Source organism: Panicum virgatum, chromosome 7K (genome assembly GCF_016808335.1).
Source record: "Panicum virgatum strain AP13 chromosome 7K, P.virgatum_v5, whole genome shotgun sequence".
Classification (NCBI taxonomy): domain Eukaryota; kingdom Viridiplantae; phylum Streptophyta; class Magnoliopsida; order Poales; family Poaceae; genus Panicum; species Panicum virgatum.
The window spans coordinates 29,959,956-29,973,329 of record NC_053142.1 but is presented as its reverse complement, the minus strand read 5'-3'; the positions used below and the strand labels follow the sequence as shown (position 1 = coordinate 29,973,329).

The window sequence follows — 13,374 nt, the reverse complement described above, 5'->3', positions numbered from 1 at the left end:
CAACGGAGTGAAGGATGCCAACTTTGTCGCAGAAGGATTTGCTGATGCTTTACTTAGTCGGTGCAATTCTGTGCAAGAATATAACAACAGTACATCACTCTAGTCTTGCTGATAATGGTGTTCTTGTTCCCGTTGTTTAGTTGTTGGGGCAATTTGTTGATTGTCCAAGCAAAGCAATACTACTAACTACCACTCTTCTTTTTCTCTGCCTCTTGTGCTTTATTAAGACGTGCCATTGTGCTTCGTCATGCTTGTCACTCCATTCTGATATGCCCTTTGTCCTTTAAACATGCTGGTTACTTTGAACCTGGTACGATCCATTGCTTTGGATTCTCAAATTTAGCCTTTAGCTTTGCGAAAGAAGCATACTTTGCGTGTTGTTGTAACCAGAGAATATTGCCCCTCTGTTCCTGACTTCATGTCTATATAAGAGAGTGCAGCAATGGACAATTGCCGATCCCTCTCCCAGCTATTCGTTTTGCTCATTTGCAGTTGCCTGGCCGTTCTTGTTCTCTCATTTCCATGCTAAATCTCTTTGTTTTTGGTTCCCAGCGAAGTGACTGATATAAAAAAATTCCATCCATCCTCCACAAACACCTCATCACCAGAAAAAAAAACCATCTGGTTGCATATTTTCCCATTAGTCTTGTTCTTTCGTACCTACAATTACGCCTTTTAATCAGCAGTTCTAGTAAAAGAAATCATAAATTTTATTTTTTGCTGCTTCCTATACTGTTAGTCTGCACTGTTATGTTATTTTATCCTTTTTCTTTTACCTACTATTGTTTTGCGCCCTTTCTTTCCATAGTGATCAGTTGGAAAAAGCAAAAACAAAAGAAGAACTGCTTCCTATTCTGTTAGTCTGCATTTTTTTATGTTGTTTTATCCTTTTCCTTTTACCTACTGTTGTTTTGCGCCCCTCTTTTCCTCAGCAATCAATTGGAAAAAGTAAAAAAAAAAAGAACTTCCCTTTCCATTGTTCTTCTACACTACAGGTAATACCTTTTCTTTTAGTTATTGGTTCTTGCATAATATGAATGATTTCTTCTTTGCACTAAAAAATGATTTCTACTTTCATTCTAGCAATTAAGTGCTTCTTCTAACGACAAATTGCTATACCAAAAAGATTCATATGGTCCAACCCCCTTCAAACGGAAACCCAGCAAGTCAACTATAGGTCATATCTTGTCATCCATTCAATATCAGCAAACTTTTGCACCAGGTACTAATGTCCATCATTCTTGTTTCATGATTTGCTAGCACTAGCAGTAAATATCTCGAGTAATATAATGGCTGCGAGCTGCTCATGTTTTCTCAGGACTATATAAGTAAGTGTAATTTTGCTTCTGGAGCAGATCACTTGGAGAGACAAGATATATATTGGCGACCTCCTTCAGGTTAAAGTTTGTTCTCTTGTTTAAGGAACTGTTTGATGCTATATCACACAAAGTTATCCCTGGAAATTTCACTAAAAACAACCAGCCAAAGGCTAAACCAGAGGTAAACAAACACTAACTACAACAATGATTAACATTAACTTCAATTAACTCATATATACAGTAAAGTTTCAAATGATTTTGACTTGATTACACAAGTATAAAATTATTCATTTTTTCAGGTCAATTTTATTTAATATTTAAATGAATTCCACTTGATCTAGGAGCATGAATACCTTGCACATTGTCAATTTGATCAGTTGGTTGGACTCTGCCATATTATGTCGACCTAGGTGTATGTCCCCGTCAAGCAAGCCTCAAGATGGACAGAACGTTCTTGTTTAGGACTATTAATTCGGAGACCAGGAGCATCTTCCTCCTATAGGTCGTGACTTGGATTCGAGCGTCCTGCGAAATAACTTTTGTGCGCGCCAGTGAAATTGTTCTAGAACCCTGCTCATAATGGGATGTTTTGTTTCTGCAAATGTGGTCACAACACACTAAGCACACTTGTTTTGTTGCATGGCAACCATGTATGTGAAAATAATAGACCCAAAATAATATCAGTAGTCATAACCTTGGACTTATAAAAGTAAAATGGGGCTAAGCTACAGTACTCTGATTACCTCTTAGGAGGTAAGAGTTCAAATAAATCTTACCTGTGGAAAAATAGGAGAAACAAAATAATTAATTAAACAAAAAGCAGCCTGCTATCCTAATGACCTGCATGCTACTTCCGTGGATCTAGCAGGGACACATGCATGATAATCTCGATCTCTCCGATTTCGCTATGATTCAAGTGTGTGCACGTTTGTTACATGCCGGTAGCTAGGCACATCTGTTGGACGTCAATCTCTCTTGTTTGGGAACATTTTTTCAAGTTCGCCACACACCTCTCAAGTTATATCATGTTAGGAAATGTCCATCACATGTCATAGAAAAAAATGATACAAACTCGAGTATGCAAAGGCTCCAATCACATACATGGCATTCCCCCAAAAAGAAAAAAATGTTACACTCGCGTATGCAAAGGCTAAATCACGTTAGATCTAATTATGCATGGTATCCACTTGAAGACATCTAATATCTTTCCTATTTTTCTAATTTTATTGAGTAAAAGATATATAATTATAGAGGTAATATGTGATAAAGGACATCTAGATCGATGGTTCACAATTGTTCCGGAGTACCGTAGCAAAGTCCACAAGTAATTGTGTTATTTTTTTAATAAGTGGGTTTGAAATGTAGAAGTAGGGCTAGCCCCGTATGCTAGCTTCTGCATTCTCAAATTTGAAATAAGTTCCTTCAATGAATTTTCTAATTCAGTGTCCTGATTTATATTTTCCCAGTTCTAGTTACATTTTTTTTCCCGAAAAGCAGTTCTAGCTACATATAAATTTACCCAATTGAACTACTTAGTTACCAATTACATTGACCTGTCCATACGTAGATAAATAAAACAATGACTCCAGTGATTAGCACAATTAGTACCAAAACCATGATAAGATATCAGAGGCTGTGATTTCTATTTTTTTATTTGTGTATTGTGCAAACATCTCTGCGATTCTATGGTAATAATTAGTTCAAATTACTTCTACCACTGGCAGGTTCCATAATCTGAGAATTTGAGTCCACTACTAAACACAAGTCATGCTGGCATCATTTTCATTTAAAATACCATTGAATCAGTGGCGTCAACATCTGCAAGATATCAACTTCTGGTACGTTACTTTAAAGATCTGATCTATACAAGTTTTACTATTTCAGTTTTATTTTGTAGAGAAAACTCAAATTAGTGGGACCGTCACATACCCCTCTCCCCTTCCCACCTGTAAGGACCGGGCTTCCTCATCTTTCTAAAAAAACCCACATATCATAATTCATAACTATGCACTGTTCATGACAATACTTATCATTTAAACTAAGAACTACTGAGCTAGCAGCACAGATCTGTGATTGAGTTTTCACAGATCCTCATTCTTGTTGCCGTGCCGGCTGGCAGTCTTGGGCATCTGGCATCCCACGCGGAGGACGCGTCAACAGGAAAGAAACGGTCGCCAATGACCGAGAGGGGAGCACGGCGTTGATGCCTTGGTCAAGGAGAAGGTCACGACCTCGCCATAGACTGAGGCTGGGGGTCAGGAAGGGGAGGGCCGAGGGCGGCGGGGCGCCAAAGCTGAGAGGCGGCGTGCGAGGGGGAGGCGGTGAGAGTCGAGAGGCGAGGGCGAAAGGCTAGCGGGCGGGCTGGGGGTGGCATGCATCACGATGGGAGCCTGGGACGCAAATGTTATGAGTCACATGTGTGACTGACAGTCAAATCATCACACAAGGCCCAATAACTATTTTTTGTTTCGGAATAAATTTTTTTGTTGCTGAAATAATAGCTATTGTTTGAGCAACAAAAAAATTGGTTTCGAAATAAAAAAAATATTCTAGCAACAAAATACGAGTGGGCCAGTTTGTTGGGCTGATTCTAAGCCAAAAATACAGAATCCTGAAGGGGTGAGAGTGGTGTGATGGTTCACTTGGAGCAGCACCCGCCTGGGAGGGGTACCAGCTAGGGTTAGTGGGTTAGCAGGCTGGGGTTTTTTGTGGGTAGTTGGGCTGTTGGGGAGGTTAACGGGCTGTGGCCGGGCCGGCTCTTTTAACCGGGCTGTGCTTGTGCCGCCCGACAGGCTGAGGTGTCGGCCCAAGCACGACACGCTATACCGGGCTGTGCCGGCACGAGCACGCAGGCTGTCGGGCCGTGCCATGCTTGAACTGGGCCAAAAAGTCGTGCCTCGTACCGGGCTATCGGGTCTTGGGTTTTCTGGACATATGTAGACGAAGAAATAGAAAAGTTTGACTAGAAATTGATTACAACCTTAATTAGGGTAGTCTCAACCCACAGTATTCATGTTACCAGTCTCAATGGGAGTTTCATAAGCATTAAATAGCATTCCACATTGCTGACTTGGTAGTGTTATTATGAGGAGAGATGAAGAAGAGTTTCATAGGATGAGAGAGAAGTTTCAGGGCGCGATTAACTATCGCTTGAGGTGATGGTTCGCCAGTATTCATGTTACCAGTCTTAATGAGAGTTTCATAAGCATTAAATAGCATTCCACATTGCTGACTTGGCAGTATTATTATGAGGAGAAATGAAGAAGAGTTTCATGGGACGAGAGAAAAGTTTCAGAGCGTGATTAACTATCGCTTGAGGTGATGGTTCAGCGAACCATCACCTTAATAATCTGAGCATACTAAATGGGCCGCCAAACATTAGCCCAGTAAACTAAGCTATAAACGATACACTCACCGGAAGGCCGTCAAACATTAGCCCAATAAACTAAGCCACCAACGATACTCTCACTAGAAGGAAATAGAATAACACAAGCATACATTGAGATAAGGCAAATTGATGACATTGATGATATCACCTGCATGTAAGGAGAGATTCTACTAAAAAAAATTATAAATCTTAAACCGTGCATCCAAATTAAATTTCAGTTGCACCATTATCTTGCTTATGACAAGATCTTTAAAACAAGATCACACTTGCTTATGTTTGCATGATATTTTTTAAAAAAATATTTTTAATACTAAATAATTAGTTTTGCCTACTGGGAATAAATATTTTAACAATATGAACAAATAATTATTCCAAAGAATAAAAAATTAAACATAACGAATAAATAGTTATTTTACGAACAAAAAGTTAAAGATCACGAACAAATAATGATATATGATGAGCAAATACATTAAACAGGATGGACATTTGACAGCATAGAATACATAATGGAAAATGCATATCACGAACAAATGAATCAACATCGGAAAATGCATATCACAAACAAATGAATCAACATCGCCGAACAATTTAATCTATAAAGCAAATAAATAAATTATGCACCTCAAACAATTATATTATGGACACAGAACAAGATATTACTATGTACCAAAAAATAATTGGACAAATTGAACAATAAGGAGTAAGAGTAGAATATAAAAAATGTAAAAAAAAAGAGGATAGGTATGAAAAGAACATTTAAAAAAGGTGGAATAAAAATTGAAGAATAAAAGGAAACACATTAGATAAGGGGGAAATCAGGTTAGAAAAATAAATCAAATATATACAAAAAAGAAGTAGAAAGAAGAAGAAAAAAAGTAAAGAAAGATATATAAAAGGAGATAGAAATAAAAAGTATCATATATACAGAAAAGGAGAAAAATAAAAGAAGTAAAGGATAAAGGAATGAAGAAAAAGATGAAGGAAAATGAATAAAAACTGAAGAATAATAAAAGAAAAGAAAAGAGAAAAGTATCATATATACGTGGGAAAGGGTAGGAAGCAAAATACATTATGTGGGGGAAGCGATAGATTTTGGGCTGAAATCATTTACTAGGCCGACTATGCTGAATTGAGTTAATCTTCTTCTCTAGGCTATGGTTCACTCATGTGTAACGCGTGCGATATATATCCTCCCCGGGAGTTTTATCCTCATTAAACTCAGTTAACCCAGTTATTAAGTTTTCAGTTTTGATAACTGTGCAATGAAACCAAGAGAATTGATCTGCAACGCGAGACACTCCAACACGTCACTTAATGCATAGTTTCTTGAGTGGGCTTCATAGTTAATTCTTTTTCCCGAAAAGCTGTCCACAGTAAATTCTGTCCTTGTCTTCCTCTGCCCTCTCCATTCTCACATTCTCTTCTTTCTTTCTCACGCTCCCCCCCCCCCCCCCCCCCCAGCCCAGCACGGCAACGGTAGTGGCTCCCAACTGGAGATTGATCTTGGGTGCAGTATTGAGTTTCTATTCTAATTCGCCGGTGGGCCAGGCATCGTGGTCATGCCCAGGCTTCAGCGGTGTTACGCGCAAGCGCCTGGGCCACCGCAGGCCGTGGCAGCGAGATGGGGAGCGCGCTGAAGGGCTGCAGCTGTGGGGAGCCAGCACAGGATTGCGACGGCGAGCGTGCGCCACGGCTGCAGGCCTAGCACGGGTAGCCTCGCCCGGCGAGCTGAGTTGAGCCGGCAACGGCAGTGAACTCCGGCGTGGGTAACAGGTCGACGACGGGGCGCGGTGGCGAGGTAAAATCCTCCGCCGAGTGCCGAAGAACGCGCAGGCGCCGAGCGCTCCGGCACGGGCGACGGCGGGGCCTCCGTTCCCGATAGTGGGTCCCGCAAAAAGGCGTGGACATAACCTTGAAAGTGTCCTAACTAGGATGCAAGCCCTATCATTTTTGGGTCATTGGATCAATCCAAAATTTGACAAAATAAACTAGAATGGCATGCTACGTAATTAGTTTGAGAGAGAATGAATTAGAATGACAAACCCAAAAACATCAATGGATACCCACTTGCATCCCTAGTCCTAACGCATAAACAATTCATGTTAAATACAATTAATAGATAAATAAATATGGAATAAAAGCAATGAAAACATATTATTTCAATTTTAATTTGGACTGACCCATACCTAAATAATAAAGAGCTAGTGTAAAATACACTTAGTTAACTAGAAAAATTTGAAGAAAATAATAAAAATACTTTTCAAGTGTATTACAAAGCAAAAAAAAACTAAATAACGAAGCAGTGTAAAATTTAGTTCATAATAATTGAAATATATCTATTATCTTTTCGGTTGGCTAAACAAAGGCCTCCGTGTTAAGTTTCAGTGGTAGAAATTTCCACTTTCACTGAAGAAAGATCTATACCATCTTTTTTTGGATGTAAAATTAAGTGTTTGATTTTACAAAGACATGGAAAAAGAAGTGGAGTACAAACCTATATAGACTACTGGGAGCGTTCCAATAGAAGCATGGGATTCTCTCGATTAGCTTTGTTACCAAAGGTGAAAATAAAACTAGATGAATCGACAGAGGTGAGAGGAGAAATCAATCCCTCGTTAAGCGAGGGAAAATGCGACTTGTGAGTTTCAAAGCGCCATCCTCCTCCCCGCTACTTCGCTGCCATTCTCAGCCTCCTTTAATTTCGTGGCAGCCTCTGATCGATCCTCGATCGAGTCGACCTACAATGATGAGATCAATAGCACTGACAGTGAGAGGGATGCACCGGAGAGAGATGAGAGGCAGTCAAACCGCAAGCAGCTGGTGCACTCTGCAGCCTGCGCCATCCTGGAGGTCGTCAAAGCGTGGCAGTGACGACAGCGGCAACACGACGATCGAGTTCTCCATGAGTAGTCTATATATTTCCTCTACGTACAGCAGCGGCAGTGCTCCACACCAGCGAGAGGAGTCTGAAGTTGCGAACATGCTTAGTAGTTGGGAGTGCACCCGTGGATACGATCTTTTTTTTTTGTGTACATGTGTTGGTTTGCATTTGATATGTGTGCCCAGCCGACTTGAAAAAAAGAATTTCAGTTGCATCGTGGTAAAGAGGACACCAGATCATCGCGTACACGAAGTATTTGAAATGTTTGAAACTCGTATTTTCTTAGCTAGTTTAGATTAGCATGTGCCTGGAATCTATTTTTTTAAAGAATCCTTTTCTTTCCTATGCCTAGTGTTAACGATAACATTTTCACTCCCAGCGAAAGGGCCTCTGGATAGCCTATGGCTAGAGACCTATACCTGATCACGTGTCGGGTGACCTGATAAATCCAACCCGATCGGCCCAAAAAACCTCAACCTGACCCGACCCAATCAATATGTGTCGACTCGCAAAAAAATCGGGCCAGGCATGGGCCTATTTTTTATCCAAAACTCAAGAAAACCCGATCTAACCGAAAAATTATATATAAAAATTTGGATTTAACCCGATCCGATCCGAACCCAACCCACGTGTCGAGTCAGGCTTGGGCCAAAAAAATCCGGCCCGGTGGGCGGCGAGTTCGGGCCGAAGAAAAAAATTCCGGGTTTTCTTTGACCTGACCCGATCCAACCTAGCCTGTGACCAGGTCTAGTTAGAGCGCCTGATGAGTAGCATCCTGCAGGCCTTGGTTCGACTCCGGGTCTTGAATAAAAAAATTATAAAAAATAGGTTGGGGCCTCGCCGCTGACTTCGGTCAAAAATACTTTCACACCCAAATTATTTATTTTTACCATTATCAAATACATTTGTTGATTAAAAAATGCATAACAAGGTGATTTTATATGTCCATGAATAAGGTTGTAATAGTATCGGCGTGCATTAACCTTATTGTTTACTGTTGTCAGAAAGTGTGTCAAACATCATAAGTAGAAAAACTTCCTTCTAATTGATAAGAAATGAACTCTAGGACTCAACGTGAGAGTGAAAATAAAAGAAAAGAGCAGAAAAGAGAAGGCGATTAACTAACTGCTAAACCTTGAGTGCAAGTTGTTTGATCAAGCAATTAACGAACTCCTTTTATTTGTGTGGCCAGGCTGAATGGATATATCAACAGCCCTGCATATTTGGAAGAAAAACTTGTCAAGTATTTCGTGCAGTGGAATGTTGGGGTCGGTCCCGCAGCATGTTTCACTCGAGCTATATCGAGCATTTCTCGGGATGTAATCATCAGGAAACATGGTCCCATCGACCATGTAATAGAGGTGGACATGAAGCAGGCAGCAGTAGTGCCGGGAACGAGGCTCAGCATCAATGACAAGCTGCATATCAAAGTGGCGGAGCAGCTCGGGCTACTCGGCCAAGATTTTGACAGGATCAAGGAAAAGAATGACGAGCAATGGTACTATGCCTACAACGATGCCACAGACTTTTCCATGAGTCTGTTAAAATCATCCATTGAGCCTCAAATAACCCAAAAGCTATTGACGAAGACGTACCTGCTGGTGGTTGAGAACCTCGACGAGCCAATAAAGCCCATCAAGTTTGAAGATTTCACGGAGGGCTTATGCCTTCCTCCCCTTATGTGGAAATGCTCTTTTTGGCTCGTATCCACCACCTCCCAAGATGTTTGTGACAGGAGCAAGTCAGATTATTCTGGTGTCATCGAATCCTTCACTGGGGATGATATATTGATGCTTACTCTCTACTCACTGCATCAAGCGGCCAAGTACATCATGAGTGTGATTGGCAACAAAGACGAGCAATATTGGCACCATGTGGCCATCCAGTGCTTTCACTCCGCCACCATGCTGCTCATTCCACCGGCTCATGGAGATGGAGATCAGCAGAGTTCTGATGCACCGGCTGCTATTACTTCAGATGAGCTGATACGTCAATGGGCCGCACAAGGTCTCATCACTGTTGTACGAGAAAGAACAGAGGAGGTGACATCAGCCAGCTACCATGGCAAATACAGTGATATATACCAAGTTGGAAGTGTTATCCTTGAAGCTTTTCAAGAGTACTCCTTGCTGCAGGTTCCCTGTTTTCCAGCAACTAAAGCAGATGAGGCCACAAAATCTGCTGCTCACTTCCTAGCATATCACAGCCTCATTGCAGAGTGCTGCGCAGCAGATGAACTTTGTGAGGGCAATTATTCTGGGTTGGAGCGCATGCAATGGATCTCGCATGTGGGTGAGCAGGGATGGCATGTAAGCAGAGAATGGTTGAGCCAGGAAGCCGGTGGCCCAACCATGCTTATTATGAGGTATTGCTCACAACAGTCAAGGTTTTTCAAGAAGCTTGAATCTGATCATTTCTTGGCCACACTCCATTGTCTCCGTGCTCTTGATCTTTCCTACACTCCACTACAATCACTACCTCCTTCATTCTGCTACCTCCAAAAACTCCAATTGCTTTCTCTCAGAGGCTGCTATAACCTCACAAGTCCATTCAGCTTCCCAATTGCTGAAATCATCCTCTGTCATAACAACAGTAACAGAATGTTCAATTTGCTATACCTCGATCTCTCCTATTCAAATATATACACATTCCAGTGCGACTTCTTCCATAGCATGCCCAATCTAAAAGAGCTCCTGCTTGTTAGGTGCTCGAACCTTGAGGAGTTGCCACCCTCCATTGCTGTGTTGTCTAGTCTAACAACACTTGAAATCATAGGTACTCAAATAAAATCTTTCCGCATAGAGATAGTTGAAGAAATGAGGAAGCTCCGATCACTCAAGCTGATTGACAATAACCTGCTAGGGCTAACAGAGATAAAATTGGATGGGCATGGTACCCTTAATTCATTCTCATTGATTGGTACACTACATATAAAGCGATTGTCATTGCACGGATGTAGTAAGCTAGAATCCGTGGACATTAAGGAGGTTGATGCTTTGGAGGAGCTCGATTTGTCTGCCACGGCTATCAAGGAGCTACCAGACAACATCCCTAATCTGCCCCAGCTTAGGCGATTGCTTCTCAGGGGAGTTCCTTCCCTGAGACGATTCCCTTGGCATAAGCTGCAAAGACTCCCGGATGTGTTTTGCTTGGATCAATGCCCAGATGGAACTGTTAATCATCATTGCAGTCCACAAGTTGCTCAGGTGCGCATATGTGATTCCAGATTGTTTTATAGCTTCAACAAGAGCACCAGGGATTTAGTACAGGATGGAGGACTTTTCAAATCTTTCTATGTTCAAGTTACATCATCATGCAAGGCCACAACTCGGAAGATACAGGATGAAGAGGAGATGGTGAAAACCAGCAAGCTTCATGCATCATTGGCAGCCTATGCTGATGTAAACCGTCGCTATCTGACAGACGGAGTCTTGATGGTGTCAATGGATGACGTGCCTCCCTTTCGGGATACTGAGCGTCATGTGGAGATCTCAGAAGTGGAGCGGTATCCCCATGGTCTGAAGTATCTTCTGGAAGCCACTAAATCAATTAGCATGGCAGACGATACTCACGTCTCCTGCCTCAATGATCTGAGTCATTTGAATGTGCTGGAGGAATGCAAGCTCCAGCGGTGCCATCGGATGGTGCATGTCTTTAATAATGTGTATTACCTGGGGCGGAGTCTGAAGAATGCACATGTCTCTCATCTCAAAAGTCTGACGCATTTCAAAGGCGTGGATTATGCTTATGGTTTCCTTGCACTGAAGCACCTCCGGCTGGAGCATTGCCCGAGGTTGGAAGGCGTCATGCCACGTGGATCTGTGCTGCCAAGTCTCGTGACGCTCGACATCCTCTTCTGCTACAATCTCAAGGTAATTTTCTACTACAGTCGTCAGCGTCCTTCTAGTTTCGAGCTCCCATGTCTTCGGAGGATCCACCTCCAGGAGCTGCCCCTGCTGAAGCATCTTTACGACGACGACGCCGTCCTGGCCGCGCCCGCATGGGAGGAGCTCCACGTCCGCGGGTGCTGGAGCTTGCGCCGCCTCCCGCACCTCGACCGACGACAAGGCAAGAAGGCCGTGGCGGTGAGCGGGGAGCGGGCCTGGTGGACCAAGCTCCGCTGGGATGGCCGGGACGACTCGCACCGCGGCAGCTACGAGCCCAGGCTTCCTCGGGCGTCCGCCTCCATCCGCAAGCGCGTCGTCATCAAGACCTACCTCAGGTGAAGGAATATAATAATGAGCCATGCCCAAGCCGCAATCTCATCCAGTTTTATATACACAAGGTACGTGATGTGATTTTCAGTCGGCATTAGCTTATTGCCATATCATTATCATATATATGTACTAGCATTATCCACCCAATCAGCTTCCAGCGTTACTGATTAGATTTGTCGATTCTACAGATCACAGCTACATCCTCGGTCCCACGTACTCACCCACGCCGCCGCCGTCCAGAGTTTCGCCATGCCCGCACGCCCGCGTCCATCTCCAGTTTCCAAATTAAATAAGAGGTTAATTTGGTTTGTCTGCTGGCTGCTTCGTCGTCCTCGTCCGGTATGCCGCGCCGGCCGGCCTCCCACTCGGCCACTCCCACCCAGCAGGCCGACGCATCCAGCGGTGGCAGCAGCTCAACCAGATTGCAGTGTTTGATGCCTCAATAACGTGTGCTTTGAAGTGTTGTGTGCTTGCATTGCTTCGATCAGTTCGTGCAGTGACTTTGATTTGCTTCATTGCCAGTGTGAAACTTTGTGTCTGTTTTTTCTCGTTCCCACTTATGATCAGCATGGCCATCTTAGTATAGTGTGCGTTTGCTGCTATTATTTGATTATATATATGGATTGAATTGGCATGTGTAAATATATATATTATTGTGTTTGCTTTTTGTGAAAGCAATAAAGTTTGTTTAATTTGCTGCGTGTTGCTTCATTTAGTACTGGTTGTTTGCTTCGAGGGCGCGGCTGTTAATTTGCTAGCTATCAAGTAAATTATGCTTAAGCAGCGGCGGCACACTGTGGATCGAGTTTTTATTGAAAATGAAAATGGTGTATGGAGTTTCTATGTAAGTAGGAATTCCTAATTCAGACTCGCGTCTGGACACTAGGAAATGATTTGGATTGGATATCTCAAGGCAATTGGGCTCTTCTTCGCAACCAATTCAATCAGCATATACTCCAGACGTCACTTGGGTAACTTATTGGTTTAGGAAGAAGCACAAGGTGGAAGTAAAGCACCGGCAGACTGCAGATTGGCCTGAAACTAACCTTTGTTGCTTTGCTCTTTACATCTTTTATTTGTTCCTTTATAAAGAGAAAATGAGAGAGCACTGCCGGATGTTCAAACGATCGACCACTATGCCTTTTCTCTTTACATTGATGTGCTATAATAACACTCCGACTCTTCCTCTTTTTTTTTAGTGTAATGTAATGCTCCTAAACCAACAATAATCAAGGTTTCCATGGAACACCGAGCATGCGAGCAGAGCCTAATTTGTAATATTAGTGAGCGCGTGCTTAGCTTCCTGCATGTATTGTTGCTGCTGCTAATAAACAATCATTATATTACAGAGTTAGGCAAGTTCTTTAGTGCTTTTAGAGTTGCTTTGAAGGCGTAGGGGCGCCAATTCAGTTGCCCATAGTGTGCTTGCGTGGGATCAGACACGATTGTACCCAGTACTGGCTAAACGATATCCCAAAATAGCTAGTGGGATTACCAGCAGCCGCTAATTAATTAATTAATTAATTAATATACTATACTAAAGTTCCAAGAATCGAAGCGTTTTCGTGA

General features: G+C 42.5%; 1 protein-coding gene across 5 annotated transcripts; it reads left to right on the top strand.

Moving 5' to 3' along the window:
* Positions 1–336: 336 nt before the first annotated feature.
* Positions 337–12,507, top strand: LOC120640840. Of its 5 annotated transcripts, XM_039916758.1 has the most exons (7): positions 337–995; positions 1,084–1,222; positions 1,319–1,397; positions 3,044–3,157; positions 8,781–11,460; positions 11,533–11,873; positions 11,994–12,507. In XM_039916758.1, exons 4-6 carry the CDS (start codon positions 3,087–3,089, stop codon positions 11,812–11,814), a joined length of 3,033 nt encoding a protein of 1,010 aa, XP_039772692.1. In that variant the 5' UTR covers positions 337–995; positions 1,084–1,222; positions 1,319–1,397; positions 3,044–3,086; the 3' UTR covers positions 11,815–11,873; positions 11,994–12,507. The 5 variants fall into 5 exon arrangements, with proteins under 5 accessions (XP_039772692.1, XP_039772691.1, XP_039772690.1 ...); XM_039916757.1 differs by having other exon boundaries at positions 338–995; positions 1,356–1,397; positions 8,781–11,873; XM_039916756.1 differs by having other exon boundaries at positions 338–995; positions 1,319–1,500; positions 8,781–11,873.
* The last annotated feature ends 867 nt before the right edge of the window (positions 12,508–13,374 follow it).

Excerpts from the sequence above, each read along its gene's own strand:
- LOC120640840 (XM_039916757.1), top strand. The coding sequence starts at position 3,087 with ATGCTGGCATCATTTTCATTTAAAATACCATTGAATCAGTGGCGTCAA. Across the intron at positions 3,158-8,780 it reads CTGCAAGATATCAACTTCTG|GCTGAATGGATATATCAACA; the intron begins GTACGTTACTTT and ends TTGTGTGGCCAG.